Source organism: Diabrotica virgifera, chromosome 5 (genome assembly GCF_917563875.1).
Source record: "Diabrotica virgifera virgifera chromosome 5, PGI_DIABVI_V3a".
In the NCBI taxonomy this organism is placed as follows: domain Eukaryota; kingdom Metazoa; phylum Arthropoda; class Insecta; order Coleoptera; family Chrysomelidae; genus Diabrotica; species Diabrotica virgifera.
The window spans coordinates 157,671,884-157,690,751 of NC_065447.1; the positions used below are offsets into that span (position 1 = coordinate 157,671,884).

The 18,868-nt window shown below is 32.0% G+C and overlaps 1 protein-coding gene across 3 annotated transcripts in view; it reads left to right on the forward strand.

The window, feature by feature from the left end:
* LOC114341616 (microtubule-associated protein tau) overlaps nucleotides 1-18,868 on the forward strand; it is a 123,274-nt gene that overhangs the window by 77,708 nt on the left and 26,698 nt on the right. For all 3 annotated transcript variants that reach the window (XM_050650484.1, XM_050650481.1, XM_050650482.1), the window contains exon 6: nucleotides 5,676-5,861. In XM_050650484.1, coding sequence (XP_050506441.1) covers nucleotides 5,676-5,861 — 186 coding nt within the window. The remainder of the gene's footprint in view (nucleotides 1-5,675; nucleotides 5,862-18,868) is intronic.

Consider the following 18,868-nt stretch of genomic DNA (forward strand, 5'->3'; position numbering starts at 1 on the left):
TAACAATCTCTGAGTTAGGACAAGTAACTAGTGTGTAACTCTAACATGACAGGAAAAAGTGATACTAGTGAAAGTCAATTACAAAATCATCATACAACTATGATCTAAGAATACTCTTTATAAGGTTAGAAAAACTGACTACGGGTACCTCTAATACAGGAAGTACAACTTACAACTAGGTTAGTAGAACCCTCACCAAATAATAATTGTACGTTTATAATACGTACACCTTAATTAAATACTACCTGATACTATATATAACATATAAATACCTCACTGTGAGTGGGACAGGCACAAGCCTTATTGAATAAATAAACCTACGAGTGGATACACAGATCCTTTTCCTAACTCGTGGTTTATAATAGTAATAATAACAAGTGAAACCAAAAACTAATCTGAGGGATTAGAATCCAGAAGTTCATATGAATTTAATAAATTAAAGTTAAAGTTAAATAAAGTTAATAAGTTAAAGTTAAGTAAAGTTAATAAGTTCAAGTTAAATAAAGTTAATAATTACAATTTTGACTAATATGTGAAGTTAATTTTTAAAAATTTAATTAAACATATACTAAAATAATGGAATGAGTTTAAATAATTATACAAAAGTGGAACACAGCCTAAAAATAATCAAGATAAGAGTACCGACTACTATTATCAGGGAAAATATCTGAGCTCAGAAATTTATACCTTTATAGATTGCAGAGTGTTGGGGAACGCTATCAATTAAATATTATGTTGTAAAGAAAAAAAAACCCTATAAAAAATATAAAGCAGGAAAAATGTGTGTGCAATTGAACTATAAAAAAAAAATGTACTAAATATCACAAAACCAGTCTGTCTTTAATAAGAGCACAGTAAATGTTCCCAAACAAACCACTCTTTCCTAATCTTGAAGTTGATGTAATGAGCACCCAAGGGTGCTAACTCTCGCTAGCAGCTGTCCTGCTGGAGGTACAGGAGAGGAAGACTGGTAGAAAGCAGTTGAAGGTACTCAAAACTGTTGGAAAGCAGCTGGAGGTACTCAAAAAAAGAAAATGTGGAAATAATCCAGGCTGGTCGCCTATTGATTGTTTCTCTCTGTGTGGTCTGGCCTTGGTGTTGTTGTAGGGTGGCTTTAAGATTTCATGGTAGGTGCTAAAAAAAACACAGTGTGGTGTTACTACCAATCTACCAATGTCAAAAAAAAGAAGCAAGAGATACGAGGAGGTGTTTTTATTCCTATGGGAATAAGAAGAAATAGGTCATTAAGTCCAAAAACTTGAATGACTAGACAGCTTGACCTTTTATCAGGTTGCTATCAGATGACCTTGGTCAAATAACACAAGTAATTTCCAATTGAAATACAAAATATAATTACTGTGAAAGAATATTTTATTATAATATATACACCGGTATATAGATATATTATACAAGGATGAAATATAGTAAGACTAAGCGATGGATACTTATTTGATCATCGTTCAAAAGATAGGAGTTCTGTAGACTTGAAAGGAATATAAAAAATGGAGTTTAAATTAGCTCTATTTTCCAACTGGAAGCACAAATTAACAACGAATATTGAATTATCTCTAGATGAGTTTGATCCATGAAAATAAAACATAAAAACCATGAAAATAGACTATGTGAAACTTAGTTAGCAAATGTCAAGGACTTCCAAAATGGCTGAATAAAATACTTAATAAAATGTGTATTTACCGGGGTAGAACTCATTGGATATAGTATGCTCTAAAATTCTTCAAATCCACTGCTGCTGGATAACTTCACTATACTTTTATTGTAATATTTAATCAATTTGGAACTGAGAATTAGAGGTGAATAATTGAGTCTAATGACCCCGCACACTACGATTCAGACCGAACACTCGAGAAACAATGGCAATCCAAGGCTCACGTTCACAGCTGAATCCTTCGTACCCCTCTACTAAGCATTGGCTGTCAAAGTGGGGAAACCAATGTTGCCACGTTTTAAATGTGACGTCATCAAGCATTTAAAAATTCTGAGATGGGTTTAAGTTCTATTTGAATAAACATTGAAAGAAAATAATTCTGAAAATAATTAAATAATATTTTGGATAGTTAAATAATATCTTCCCATCAATAATCGATTCTATAAGGGGCGGAACGTCACAGTTGTACAAGATGTTATAAAAATAATAGTGCTAGAAATGGACGTAACTTTGCTATAAAAGAAACAAAACGTGTTAAAAAATCTTGTCTAGCATGCAGTGATAAGTTTTTGTGTACCAACTGCTTTTTTGACACTCATTACTGTCAAGCAAAAAAATGAACATTGTGTCCAAAAATGGTACACATAGTTTCTAAGAAGATAATTACGCATTTATTTCTGCCACAAACTGTGTGTACCATTTTTTGACACGGCCCTTACACATGATTTTTTTTCAAAAAAATACCTAAATGCCTAAAATACACATGATTTTCAAATTTATAGCCAGTAGCCAAAGTGTTAATTTCTGTTAACAGATCATTTACTAAAAGTTAATAGTTTTCGAGATTTGAGTAAAAAAGCGGAAAAAAGCTGAAATTTTTCGATTTTCTCGCAATTTTTTCAATGTTCCGGCAAGAAATTTTGTCCGCAAATCTCATATTCGGATTCAGCAGCCCAAAATCCATATATAATGAAAGAAATCAGAACTACCCCAAAACTTTCCCACTAGGGAGCTCGTAGAGTACAAATTGACTGAATCACTTATTTCCCATTAAAAATAGTTAATTATAAAAATGCCACAAGGAAATAGCTTCAGAACAACATTAAAATTGTAAATATTTTCATCAAAACAATCCTTCAAAAATCAGCTGTGAGGGTATAAATGTTATGACTCTTTATGGTGCGTGCGTCTCCCCCTATATGGAGGGCGCACTATGGAGTCATAAATGGTGACATTTTTTGCAGGATTCTTTGATAAAAATACTTACTGGTAATATTGTTCGACAAATTTTTAAGGGTAGGTACTTCAGTTGTCGGGCGCACCAAAGTTTAGAAACCTCTATACGAAACGCCCTCCTTCCGAAAATTTTCTGTATTACAAAAGTTGTCCCACTCGACACGCATAACTGATTGAGGGAGGTAAAAAAATTTTTTAAGTGAGGGCCCAAGTTGGCCCAACATTTCTAAAACATGAAATTGCAATATGTACTATCCTTTTGCAAATATTTACGTATCTTCGTTTCTAAAACAATAAATAAAAGGTACTAGGCAGAGAGGCAGCGCTGAAAAATCTATATGAATTTACTAAAGCTAGATTTTTCACAGTTGATTACTGTGAGTGTGTAGAGAAACATACTGCGGTCGGTCAAGCGAAACGTATAGCAGGGGTTACTGAGAGGGTATCAAAGTTTCTTTCCTACGAAGGTAATTATTTCCATTTACTAAGGCTGAACATCAGTACACACATTCTAAATTAAATGGAAAAATTCTAATTAGATGGAAAAAGTGAATTCTAAGAAAAAAATGTTTTACATTTTCTTCGTAAAACTAATATTTTTCGAGTTATTCGCGCTTGAAAATAACAGTTTTTCGACGAAAAAATCGACTTTTTAGAGGGTTTTTTGCGAATACCTCGAAAAATATGCATTTAATCAAAAAAACGGTAGATATCAAAATTGTATCTTTTAGTAACACAAACCAAATTCTTTTCCAATAATATCTTTAAGACCAATACAAACCGAGATACGGGATATTTCGTCAAATGCATAATTTGAAATATTCAAAGCCAAATAATGGGAAAAATTTGCATTTTTCGAGGAAAACTTAAATAATATTTTTTCAAGTATACAATTAGACCTTTCAAAAAAATAATAAAAAGTTTCTAGCATGAAAATTAAGCGACTTTAATTTAAAAAATGTCGGTACCTGCTTTTCTCTACGAAAAAATGAGTGAAAACAACCCCCTAACTACCTTCCTAATTCAAAATTGGTCTTCACCTTTCTGTAGTTCCTTTTATATTTATATTATCAATAAACTCAAGGAGTTTGACCTATTTAAAATGCCTAATTTTGGAAGAATATTAAATCTCATTGTGTACTGATTTTCAGCCTTCAGTAAATGGATTTAATTATCTTCGTAGGAAAGCAACTTTGATACCCTCTCAGTAATGAGACCCCTCAAAAATTAATTTGTAGAATTTTTAAAGAGCTATAAGACTGTGTAAATTAAATTCCGAAAGATGCCTTAGATTTTAATTGAGGCGGGTTTAAAGGGCTCGAATAAGGGGGTGCTTGCTGGTAAATAGAGGTTTTAAACAGCTATATCTGGCTAAGTATCCACTGTAATGAAAATCTATGCACAGTCAGTTTAATTTTAGTCATTAAAAAGCTACAATTTAGTAGTATATAATATTTTTTATATCTTCAGTATTTTCGGAGATATTTTGAAGTAAAAGGTGAAAAATACCAAATTGCAAAAAATAAATGTTTCTTTAAACTCCAATGTTTTACAAAATTAGGCATTTTAAATGGGTCAAACTTCTTGAGTGTATTGATAATATAAATATAAAAGGAACTATAGAAAGGTGAAGACCAATTTTGAATTAGGAAGGTAGTTAGGGGGTTGTTTTCACTGATTTTTTTCGTAGAGAAAAGCAGGCACCGACATTAAGTCGCTTAATTTTCATGCTAGAAACTTTTTATTATTTTTTTTTTTTGAAAGGTCTAATTGTATTCTTGAAAAAAGATTATTTAAGTTTTCCTCGAAAAATGTAAATTTTTCCCATTATTTGGCTTTGAATATTTCAAATTGTGCATTTGACGAAAAAAGCTAACCTTTAACATGCCGTACCTCGGTTTGTATTGGTCTTAAAGATATTATAGGAAAAGAATTTGGTTTGTGTTACTAAAAGATACAATTTCAATATCTACAGTTTTTTTGATTAAATGCATATTTTTCTAGGTATTCTCAAAAAACCCTCTAAAAAAGTCGATTTTTTCGTCGAAAAACTGTTATTTTCAAGCGCGTATAACTCGAAAAATATTAGTTTTACGAAGAAAATGTAAAAAACATTTTTTTCTTTGAATCACTTTTTCCATCGAATTACATGGTTAAAATGTAATAAAAAATTCCCACCCCCGAGATGGGGTGGCAACCACCCCCAAGGTTTTAGCGTATGATAGCGGCATGATATATAAAATGATCCTTGGACTATTCCCTACCTTCTGTGAAAATTTCAAGTAAATCCATGCTGGACGAAAAAATTGCGAGCCAAAATGCTTTATTTCCTCAATCGACTATTGGGGCCGACCGACCGGCTCTTTCCCGTCATACAACTGGCCGACTATAATAACTTTTATTTATATTTAATTTAGAATGTGTGTACTGATTTTCAGCCTTAGTAAATGGAAATAATTACCTTCGTGGGAAAGCAATTCTGATACCCTCTCAGTAACACCTGTTCTTACGTTTCGCTTGACCCACCGCAGTGTGTTGCTCTACACACTCACAGTAATCAACTGTGAAAAATCTAGCTTTAGTAAATTCAAAGAGATTTTTCAGCGCTGCCTCTTGGTCTATACAGACCATTAAAACCTACTTCAAAGCATCAAGTATCAATATTTTTTATAAAAAGCTCAGAAACCGGCAATTAGTATTTTGTGATTTCTGTAATTCCCATGTAGTTTAGTTCTGCACAGTAAATTTACTTTGGGCTTTTTTTATCACCTAGATAGTTTCCCAAAAGTTACAGTGGAACGCGAAATCCAAAATAGGCTCCCTAGAAAATACCACTCATAAACCTAAGGGTGGGGATAAGAAGATCGAATCGATGAAATTGGATTTCAAAGAAAAAGCTAAATCCAAAGTGGGATCCAAGGATAACATTAAGCACCAACCTGGAGGTGGTGATATTAAGGTAAATATTAATTTGATAGTACTTTTTACTTGTTTGTATTTTCAAATTTGTTAGGGGATGTATGGGTACAGTATATTATTTAATGTTAAGAAAATCTAAACCATTACAGAGGATAGGCCCCCGAATTTCTTAACTTTTGTTTCAAATTGTACAAATTGAACAAATAGGCCTAATACTATAATAGTTATTTATGTACCAAGTCAGTAAAGTGATTATTTATCGAACGAGTCTGATATTACAAGCAGAGCGAGCGAGGTGAGTAACAGACGAGTTCGATAAAGAATCTTTACTGACGTGGTGCATACAAAATTTTATACCCAACCATAAAAAACATTAACAAATAGTCAATCTTTTTATTGTACAAACATACAAACATAAAATAAAAATTTCATGTGACAGTGACAGATGACTTTAGCATGATGGCCGCTTTCAGTTATCAATATTGAATAATTACTAAGTCGGTAGGTAAAGTTTTGATTTATTTTATATGAATCTAATTACAATCTAAGTACTACAGAATTTCACTTTTTGACATAAATTTAATTAACAATAACGTAAATGTTGTACAATATTTTTAATAATTAAAGTATATAAATTTTAAATTCACTCAAATAAATAAGCGATTACTGGCATCAGCCACTTATATTCAATCTCGGTTGCGGCAGGAAAGTTCTTCTTCTTTCAGTACAATAAAGTGTTACTTTACTGCCGCAAATGAGTACAATAATTAACGAATTTATTGGAGGTTGGCGATAAAATAAATAATTATACAGACACTCATGAATTTGAGAGATTTTCAGGATTTTCTTAATATTAATAAAAAAGCTCATATTTTGAGTCATATTTGATAAACACAAACATAATACAATAATAAACATATATAGGTACCATTTTTTATCTCGAATTCTAATTTTATTCCTCCCTGAATATAACCAGCATGAGGAAATATTGGAGGATAAAGATATTGGTAATGAAAAAACAAAACAAGCAAAGTCTTTTAATAGTGATAACGTCGGTAAAGTGAGTAAGATGACGGAAAAGAAAAATGTAAATACACTATTAGTATTTATTTTATTGTACCTATTTGTATTTTAGATCACAAGTCACTCTTCACTTGTATTAACTATCTGTCAGTTGTTATGATTTATTTCAAATGATTTGCTAAGTTTAATTAAGGTGTACCTAACATTCAGAGAATTTTAAGACCATTTTTGTAAGAAACACACCGATATCTAATCCATATACAGGGTGTCCCGGAAAATAGTGCGTTCCTTTAAGGTATGGATAGAATACACAATTTAGAACAAAAAAGTCCTATACCATTTTTCTCTAAAGTTAACCGTTTCCAAAAAAAAAGATTACATTGGTTTCCATATACCTGAATTTTAATCTTCAGAAAATTAAATAATCTGGCAACATGTTACTCACTGGTGAATAAGAACTCGTTTGTGTCTTACAGTATTTAAAATAATCCAACCTAATACTTACTATTTTTGTTTACTATAATTTTTTTTAAAATGTAGTTGAAATATGGCATAATTTTAAACGAATTATACTTACATATTTTAACACGAAAACACACATTTTAACTGAACCACCACTTTTGCGAACACATGAATTCATAGAGTATCATGCACTCATACGACGAGAAATTCCAGCAAAACATTTTGAAAGAAATTATAGCAGGTATTATGCCTCTCCATTTATTGATCTGCCATAAATAATCAACATAATATCTAGCCTAATAAAATAAAAAAAAGTCAAAATGTAAATTCGTACAGGTTAAAATAAATTTTATATTAAAGTTTAGGTGGGTACAAAAGATATTTTCAAGAAAGTATCCAAATCGTACAAGGGGATCATTGTTTAAATAATTAAAAAGGGGTCATTTTTGCAAAAAAAATACTTTTTTAACCGCTGAGGTAATTCACTTATTAATGAAGGTATATGGGATTTTTTTCTACAAAGATGAAGGGTAAATCTTTCACATAAGACTTACTAAATTAAATTTGACCCCCTATTTATTTAAATAATTGTATATAAAACTTAAAAAACAAATTCGCAAATAATTATTTTTAGCGTTTTAAATAAGCACTATAAAATATCTTATTTTACAGACTAAGTTGCGCTATGTTACCAGTATTAAGCAAAAAAAATTGGTCGAAAAATATCTAATATTTTTTGAGATATTGAAGTTGTTTTTTAAATGTTACTATATTTTCAATTGCAAAAACGCGGTTGTTGCCAAAAAAATATTCACCTGCATAAGATCTCATTATTTTTATTTTTATGTATATGTTCGACAATTGTATGGATAAATTCAAATTTCAATTAAACTCCCCCCTAAAATAGCATTTGAAAATCATACAAATTTGTTTATAATTTGTTTTTTTAATAACGTCGCGGGGATTAAGTATTTTAACATGCCGTTTCGATAATTGGGTTCCTCGGAATTTTTTACTAATTAACACAATTTTTTTGTCGTTTTTTCTTCTTCTTTTTTTCCTTGGAGTTTTATTACCACGGGCCCTTTTAGGGTTAAATTTTATTAAGAATGTCGAGTCTATGAGATCTAGATTGTAGACCTAAAAATATTAAGATTTAACTAAAATCTCTTAAATAAAATGTGGCTACTTGCTGAGTTACGGGGTGTTTTATTTAAAAATTTAAAAATTATTGTTACCAAGTACTTAAAAACTATTTAACGTATCCTTATCATACTTGGCAGAAAGTGTGGCTATTATACACCCTACTAAATTGTGATTAATAAAGGTTTATAGCTAGTGCCAGAGGCGTACGACAGGGGATAGTGAATGATTGACCCTTCCAAAATTCTACGCCACTGAGTGAATTACTATTTTAACAAAATTTTTCGATTCTCCAATACTTTGTATGTAAATAACTTTATTGGTATCGATAAAGTCATCAGTTTGAGAGATATTGGAAGTTTAAAATGAATGAATGAATGAATCAAAATAACTATGCCGTTTCATTTTTAACGTCCAATATCTAGAAAACTAATGACTTAATCGTTACCAGTAAAGAGTATATTATTTACATATAAAGTATTGGAGAATCGAAAAATTTCGCTAAAATAGTAATTCCCTCAGTGGCGTAGAATTTGGAAAGGGTCAACCATTAACTATCCCCTGTCGTACGCCTCTGGTCGTAGCTAGAAACTTTTATTTGTCACAATTTAGTAGACTGTATAGTACCCACACTTTCTGACAAGTATGATAAGGATGCGTCAAATAGTTTGAAAGTACTTGGTAAAAATAATTTTTAATTTTTAAATAAAACACCCTGTAACTCAGTAACCAGCCACATTTTATTGAAGTGATTTTAGACCAGTCTTAATATTTTTAGGTCTAGAATCTATAACTTAGAGATTCGACATTCTTAATGAAACTTAACCCTAAAAGGGCCCGTAGTAATATAACTCCAAGAAAAAAAAGAAGTGGAAAAAAAGCCAAAAAAATGTGTTAATTAGTGAAAAATTCCCATAAATCCAATTATCGAAACGGCATTTCAAAATATTTAATCCCCGCGACGTTATTAAAAAAACAAATTATAAACAAATTTGAATAATGTTCAAATGTCATTTTAGGGGGAAGTTTAATTGAAATTTGAATTTATCAAAACATTTATCGAAAATATACATAAACATAAAACTAATAAGATTTAACACAGGTGAATATTTCTTTGACAACAACCGCGTTTTTGCAATTGAAAATAGAGTAACATTTAATAAACAAATTCAATATCTCAAAAAATATTAAATATTTTTGGACCAATTTTTTTTTGATTAATACTGATAACATATTGCAACTTTTTATGTAAAATAAGATATTTTATAGTGCTTATTTAAAACGCTAAAAATAATTTTTTGCAAATTTGTTTTTAAAGTTTCATGTATAATTATTTAAATAAATAGGGGGTCAAATTTAATTTAGTAAGTTATATGTGAAAGATTTACCCTTCAACTTTGCAGAAAATAATCCTATAGACCTTCATTAGTAATTGAATGACCTCAGCAGTTAAAAAAGTAATTTTTTTGCAAAAATGACCCCTTTTTAATTATTTAAAGAATGATCCCCTTGTGTGATTTGGATACTTTCTTGAAAATATCTTTTGTACCCACCTAAAATTTGATATAAAATTTGTTTCAACCTGTACGAATTTACATTTTGTTTTACATGTAGTGAAATTTTATTTTACTAGACTAATCATAATATTACTTAACTCATGAACACACGATTCAAAAACATTTTCGGCGTTGATACTAAACAGTATTCTTCCAAATTATCTGTTTACTAAACATGGGACTATTTAAGTTTAGATTTTTGTACTTCACAGAGTTGCCAGATTTGAATTTGAATTCCAAAATGTTTTATAGTTTTTTGGTCAAACGGTTGAATTTAGAAAAAAATGTTATAAGAGTTTTTTGTTCTGCATGGTGCCTTCTACCTATATCTTAAAGGAACGCACTATTTTCCGGGACACCCTGTATTTATTCAATTCACCGACACTTCCTATAACTTTTGCTGCGCACTTAGTTTCTAAAGAATAATATTTTAAAATGTTTTACAAAACTTTCATAATAAAAACTTTCTTATGGCATTTCTCTTAATTAGGTAAACAAAGTTTTTGCCATGTTTTTGACGCTGCTTTTATAAACATAATCTCATGGGCGTCTATATGGACAGATGATTGATCCTTATGAAATTTGTTTTCTTTTAAAATCAGCTGTTGGTACAGTGTCTAAAATGTGTGCAAGTAGTTATTATATCACTCCATTATCGTTCCCATTACTTCATTCCATGTCTATCTTGGTCTTCCCTTCATTTTAATTTTGCTTTTAACACTTAGCTGTCTGTGTTCTATAAACTCCAATCAGGATTTTATTTTCAGTTCGTTCTTTATATATGTGTTTCTCATTCTATTTATTTTGGTATCACCTTTAACTGTTCTTAAAAACAACATGTCTATAGCATGTAGCTTACTCTTTTCCTGTTCGGCTAGTAGATACCCATAATTCGCTGCAGAAAGTCAGGATAGCTATAAACTGCTTTGAAAACTTTCATTTTCATATTCCGTGATAGGTATTTCTTTTCTGCGTATAAATTCTTTGGTCATTGTATGATACAGTTGTAGAGTTTTTTCTACTCTGCTATTGATTTACGATTCTGGATATACTGTTTGTTCTATTATTACTCCTAAGTATGTAAAGGTTTTGACATGTTCTATTTTTATTCCTCCAATTTCTTTGCTAAGTTCTTCTCTTGTTTCATCTATCTGCATAGGTTTTGTCAATATTTATCTGCATTCCCTTTTTAGTGAATACTTCCTTCTATATTTACAAATTCTGAAGTTCTTTTTGTTTTCGCTGTTAGCACCAATCGTCCGCAAATACTCTTTCTGAGATTTCTACTCTTTGCTTTTCATTTCATTTCATGCTCTACATTTTTTAATAATTTCGTCCATAAAAAATATTAGAAATAATGTTGAGCTAAGTGCTCCTCCTTCTTCTTCTTTACGTGTCATCTCCGCGACGGAGGTTGGCAATCATCATGGCTATTCTTAAGTGCTCCACCCTGTTTTAATCCTCCATTTATTCTAAACGTATCTGATGTTGAATGATTACTAATACGGAATTGTTGTTCTCATTGTGTATTTTTGTATCATTATTAGCAACTTATTGTCCATTCCTTTTTCTCTTAGTATTTTCCATAGTTTCTTTGTTGGTATTTTATCGAACGCTTTTTCTAAATCAAGAAAAGTTTATTTTCTTGTTCTCTTGTAACGCTTTTTGTGTTATCTGTTTTAAAGTAAATAATATATATGATCTTGTATTATACAATTGACTCTTCTAAATCCACTTTGTGATTTTTCTGTGTGGTATTTTCGAATAATTTCTTTATTCACTATACAGGGTGAGGCAGATAACTGGCCTATTAGAAATATCTCGAGAACTAAAAGAAACAGAATCATGAAACTTGGAATACAGGGGTTTTGAAGGATGATCTATTAAATGAAAATATTTTCATCTCTTTGCAACTTCCGGTTAACTTCGTTTTTTTTAATGGGACACCCTGTATATTTTTACATTTTTGGATTCTCTTCGATGTCTTCTTTCTTAAAATATGAGGATTTGTAATGTTATACAGGGTATTTTAAAAGATAATTACGTTTGTTTATTAATTTGGTAGCAATATTCACACCCTGTAGAATTGTAGTAGTTTGACAACTAAAACTCTACTTACTTTCAAATGATTTTTAATATAGTCTACTATTGTTAAGAATCATTAGTATAGCTAAGTTTTTAATTTTAGTATACAGGGTTGGTCGAAACTCGGAATGAGTATTTTCTGAGTTTTCTTAAATGGAACACCCTGTATTTTAGTATTGTAATGAAATGATATTTTATGGTACTTTTTTATTTCTTAAGCATTCCCTATACCTAACTGCTTTAATTTGTGCTTAATTGTTAGTCGCACCAACAATCTTAACTACGTAGCTATTTTGATAGCTAAACCATTATTGGTAATTTTAAGGATCGGTCTGGATTAATATGTATTTATTTCTGAAAAATTGTTTGTGATTGAATATTTTCATGGCCAACCTAATAAAATTTTACGTATTTTTTGTTGCAATTAATGTTTAGCTTGAATCACCAATAACTCACAAATTAAAGCAATTAGGTATAGGGAATGCTTAAGAAATAAAAAAGTACCATAAAATATCATTTCATTACAATACTAAAATACAGGGTGTTCCATTTAAGAAAACTCAGAAAATATTCATTCCGAGTTTCGACCAACCCTGTATACTAATATTTCAAAATTAGCTATACTAATGATTCTTAACGATAATAGACTATATTGAAAATCACTTGAACGTAAGCAGAGTTATTAATGTCAAACTATTACAATTCTACATGGTGTGAATGTTGCTACGAAATTAATAAATAAACGTAAATATCTTTTAAAATACCCTGTATAATATTACAAAATCTCATATTTTAAGAAAGAAGATATTGAGGAGAATCCAAAAATGTAAAAATATACAGGGTGTCCCATTTAAAAAAACCAAGTTATAAGCAACTTCCGGTATAACCGGAAGTTGCAAAGAGATGAAAATATTTTCATTTAATAGATCATCCCTCAAAACCCCTTTATTCCAATTTTTATGATTCTGTTGCCTTTAGTTCTCGAGATATTTCTAATAGGCCAGTTATCTGCCTCACCCTATATAACGTTTGTCTCACTACTATTAAGAGCTTATTTTAAATGTTTTGAATTTATAAGAAATTATTTGTGTGTATTTCACTACTGGCAATATGGCGTATACAAAAGTTATCTTACATCGGTTAAGTCAATTGACACTCTTCTATTTTGAATATCTCTTAAACAACACTTACAAGTAAATTCTTATATGATGGGTAACCCTACTTTCTTGTTAAAGTTATTTTTATATATAATAGTCATTTTACAATTAATTTATATGGTTAGGCAGGCCGCACATCAAAGAAACATAAAACGTGAACGTGAAACATGAAACGTGAAACATGAACCATGAAACGTGAAACAAGAAACAAATAAATTGTGAAAAAAGTAACCGTTTCATGTGATATACTAATCGAAGAAACAAAAATAAAATTTGTATAGTCGGCAATGGAAAGTTATGATGATGATTACTGTCTAAGGGAGGCCGCACATCAAAGAAATGTGAAACATAAAACATGAAACAAATAAATTGTGAAGAACGAAACCGTTTCATGTTATACATTAATCAAAGAATCAAAAATAAAATTTGTATAGTCAACAATGGAAAGTTATGATAATGAGGTCGTTGCTATTGTGGCAACTCTATTATTACTGTCCAAAATCCTAACCATAGTACATATTTGGTTACAAACGAATTAAGTAATCATCTTGCCAAAGTACCCCGCACAAACCTTATGGAAATTAGGTCCCAGTGGATTTCGTTCATACGTTCATAAGGATTTTCATGATATAGAGGCACAAACTCGAAATATTAAAAGATTTACTGGGTATTCCAATTTCCTGAGTTACTGGTTATCTGGCAACATGTAGAAGTTTGGATCAAGGAAAAGTACTAGTAGTCTAATATTTTTTCCTGGCTATCCAATGGCGACCTTTACTTTGACCTTGATCTTCAACGAACGTCATCTTCTAGAGTTTCGAGGGTTTTCAGCATTAAATTGATATAAACAGATTACTCATGGGTTTTTGGGATCGCTAAACACGAATATGCCATCAGAATTGACCTCCGGAGGACGTGGCGGCCAGGGCCACTTCAAGGGACGTCATCTTCTAGAGTTTCGATGGTTTTCGGCATTTAATTGATGCAATTGAATTAATGGAGGGTTTTTTGAGGTCGCTAAACACGAATATGCCACCAGAACCGACTCCCGGAGCACCTGGTTTCCAAGGTCAATGAAAGTGGTTCCTGGAGTTTCGAGGGTCTTTGGTACTACATTAATGCAAACGGATTAGTTATAGGTTCTTGGGATTGCCGAACACGAATACGTGATCAGCACAGACACAGGAGCACTCGGTGCCTAAGACAGGTTATCTTCTGGAGTTTCGGAGGAATCAAATGGATTAATGTAGTACCAAAGACCCTCGAAACTCCAGGAGCGCCTTTCATTGACCTTGGAAACCAGGTGCTCCGGGAGTCGGTTCTGGTGGCATATTCGTGTTTAGCGACCTCAAAAAACCCTCCAGTAATTCATTTGCATCAATTACATGCCGAAAACTATCGAAACTCTAGAAGATGACGTCTCTTGCAGTGGTCCTGGCCACCACGTCCTCCGGAGGTCAATTCTGATGGCATATTCGTGTTTAGCGATCCCAAAACCCCATGAGTAATCTGTTTATATCAATTTAATGTCGAAAACACTCGAAACTCTAGAAGATGACGTCCGTTGAAGGTCAAGGTCAAAGTAAAGGTCGCCATTGGATATCCAGGAAAAAATCCTATACTAGTACTTTTCCTTAATCTAAACTTCTACATGTTGCCAGATAACCACTAACTCAGGGAACTGGAATACCCAGGAAATCTTATAATTTTCCGAGTTTGTGCCTCTATATCTTGAAAATCCTTCATACGATTGAGTTGTGCCCATGAGAACTTTTTATCAGGATGCTTCAAAGAGTATTTTCTCAAAGTATGAACGAAATCCACTGAGACCTAATTTCCATAAGGTTTGTGCGGAGTACTTTAAATCATTTTATAGGATGAGTATTCAAACGTTTACATTGTTTTATTGTGGGTCCTGGTTTAAAGAGAAACGATATATTCTTGTTATTAATTTGTCTATTGGGACCTAATTCCACAAATTCCAAATCCACTGGGACCTAATTTCCATAAGGTTTGTGCGGGTTACTATAATTCATTTTATAGGATGAGTATTCAAACGTTTACATTGTTTTATTGTGGGTCCTGGTTTAAAGAGAAACGATATGTTCTTGTTATTAATTTGTCTATTCGAGTACCTACCTCTCCAGGTTATAATTTATAATTGTAAACTCTTCGTTCTACTCCAACACAAAAACCAATGCAGTATTAAATTCGTGGTCGCCATTTATTTTACGTAGGTCGAAGTTATCCAGAACAATGAAACTGAAACCGAAAAATAAAACTTGACCTGTTTCATGAAACCCGTTTCAAGAAGATAAAAATGTTTCATAGATGGGCGGACGCCTATCTGTTTAGCAGTGTTTTATTTCCATGAAACGTGCGTCACGTTTCATGTTTGGGATAACGCACATCAAAGAAACCTGAAACGTGAAACGTAAAACGTGACATACGTTTCATGTTTCACGTTTCAGGTTTCTATGTGCGGCATCCCAAAGATAAAAATATTTCACGAGCATAAATCACACTCGTTTCATTGGTAGGCGGACTTCTATTTGTTTAGCAGTTTTTTTTATTTTTCATGAAACGTTATTCACGTTTCATGTTTCATGTTTCTTTGGTGTGCGGCTTCCCATGGTACTTATTCTTCGTTAAAATGTATCTCTTAGCAGATAAAGTAGAAATAGCCTTGATAAATATTTTGCACAATAAAATATTCGTGGTCGAAATAATCCAACACAGTCGTATATTCGTGCAATTCGGTATACCAGATAAAGTAGAAATAGCCTTGATAAATTTAGCAAATTTATTTTAATTATTTTTAAAAAATAATTGACAGTTTAAGATGTATTTCACTGTATTAAGCACAGCACTAGATACACATTAAATGTACCAATTGGCTGTATACTATCTTTACTTTAAATCTCTTCAAAATTTTATTATATATACATATACCTATATCTCTGATGTTTGGGAAAAAGGGCTTAAGTCAGAATTCGACAAAAAAATTTTTTGGTGCCTTCTGGATCAAAAAAATCAGCTCTTTTTATTGGTACAAACGGTTTAAGTCTACCACATTTTAATTCAAAGTTATTCACGATGATATGAAGGTCCCAAACATGATTGTTCAAAATGGTATGACAATAAGACTTAAGTCAATTTACGTCTCTTGTACCATTTCGAGCATAACTGCTATGATCTAGAAGGCATATGTCTTGACATAAGCCTTGCTGATCTTAATTTATTTTCGATTGTTTGATCAATAGGTAAATGTTTTTATAAAAATATTGTGTATACACCGAAAAATAAAATTTTAGCTACTAATAAATAATAATATTGACATTAGTTATATTTTAATTACTTATTAAATGGTTGTCTATTTTCTAGCACAGCACTTTTTTATTTTAGTTGTATAGGCAAAATAAGTAGACCATGACATGACTAAGTAAAATCTCCAGTGGCGGAACGCTGCGTGGGGGCAAATATTGTGATGCATCACAAAAAAAATAATACAAACTGCGACTTTGACCCCTTCAAACTTCCTTCATCCCCAACTCTGGTTTCCGTCCCTGGAGATTTTACTTAGTTACGCCATGATCTACTGACTCCCAAATTTTGGTTCACTATCTCGATCACGAACGTCACAAAAAGCCCTTTATATTTTTTATATTCACCCCTGCCCCACCTCTTTGTCGGCCACGCAGCGTGCCACCCCTAAAGATTTTACTTAGTTACGTCATGACCTACTTATTCCCAAATTTTGGTGCACTATCTCGATCATGAGCGTCACAAAAAAAATAATAAAAACCGCGACTTTGTCCCCTTATAACTACCCTCGTCCCCCACTCTGGTTTCCGCCTCTGAAGATTTTACTTAGTTATGTCATGGTCTACTTATTTCCAAATTTTGGCGCACTATCTCATTCACGAACGTCACAAAAATCCCCTTATAGTTTTTATATTCACCCCCACCCCGACCCCTTTGTCGGCCACGCAGCGTTCCTCCCCTGTAGATTTTACTTAGTTGTGTCATGACCTACTTATTACCAAATTTTGGTGCACTATCTCGATCAGGAGCGTCACAAAAAAAATAAAAACCGCGACTTTGACCCCTTATAACTACCCTCGTGCTCCACTCTAGTTTCCGCCCGTTGGGGAAAGTCATGAACACAACTAATTTAACATATCCCCGTATAGTTTTTCCATATTACTTATCACGCACAAAATCCGCTTCTATCTCTCTATCACTTTCAATGGTAGATACACAAAAATATAGATATAGAAAAGTTGCGGTCAGTAGTGCTTAAGTCAGTAAATAGTAAGATCTATATGTCTTAAGTGCATTTAAAATATTAAAAATCTACGAAAATCGTCTTCTTGCTATAATTATCATTTTATTATGGTACATTGAATGGTACTATTGTATTAAATTGGTTAAAGGTAACATCTGCGATTTATAACAATTTTTGAAACATTCAAGTATTCCCCCTGTAAACTTTGATTTTATGACTTAAGCCCTTTTTCCCAAACATCAGAGATATATAAATTCGGTTATTATATAAGAAAATAAAAGTGTTAGGTATAGAAAATTATTGTTAATTTATCATATAGTACAGGATAAATTTAAGGCATTTTCGTAATACTTTACGGTTGCATTTCGTTTAAATTCGAGTTTGGCACTTCTTCTCAATCAGGGGGACTTATGAAGACCTAAGCTAAACAGAAACGCTGGGTCTAACTGTAAATTGCTGCATGGTGGCAATTATATAAGTGTACGCTAGTAGGGACCTCTATATGAAGAAATATGAAGTCAGGAAACTTCTCATCGTTAGCAATTTAAGTAACCTGTCAATCCAAGCTTACATAATGTAACCGGACGACCTTAAAAATATCTTTATTTCGACAATACATCGGAAAATAAAACGTAGATGTGATCTAGCAAAAGTTGCCACAGTAAAAATGACCGCAATATGGAAGGACTCTCAAATTTCAAGAGCGTTAAAGATGAGGTTGATCAACTGCTTAATATTCCCAATATTGACCTACGGATGTGAATCTTGGGCCCTGAGACAATCGAAACGGAGAAAGATAGATGTCACTAAAATGTTCTGTTGGGGACAAATGCTACGAATTTCTTGGACCGACCGTAGGATAAATAATTTAATTTTAAGAGAGCTAAAAGTTAGCCAACGACTCTCCATTAGTATATATCGAACAATTAAAATAATTTGGACATGTTCTAAGAGCAAACTCAGAAATATGGAAAAACTCATTATACAAGGAAAGGTGGAAGGCCGAAGATCACGAATTAGATCCCCGACAAGATGGATCGATCAAATTGCAGGAATATGCAAAAAACTTATAAATGAGTTACAAGAAATGACCAGAGATAGCGATCTTTAGAGACGGATAATACACAACATCCCAGGCAACCAAGAGACGACATATAACGTCGAGGAAACGTCAGTTTTTGAGAATCAGTTTGAATCAGAACATTACGTCATATAGACGTCTTTTGTAGATGATTTTAAATACGTAACATTAATGACGTTAAAATACGTTTAAAAAACGTTTTCATTTTTGACAGCCTAAGTCTAACGTCACGAAATAGGGAGGAGGTTAAGG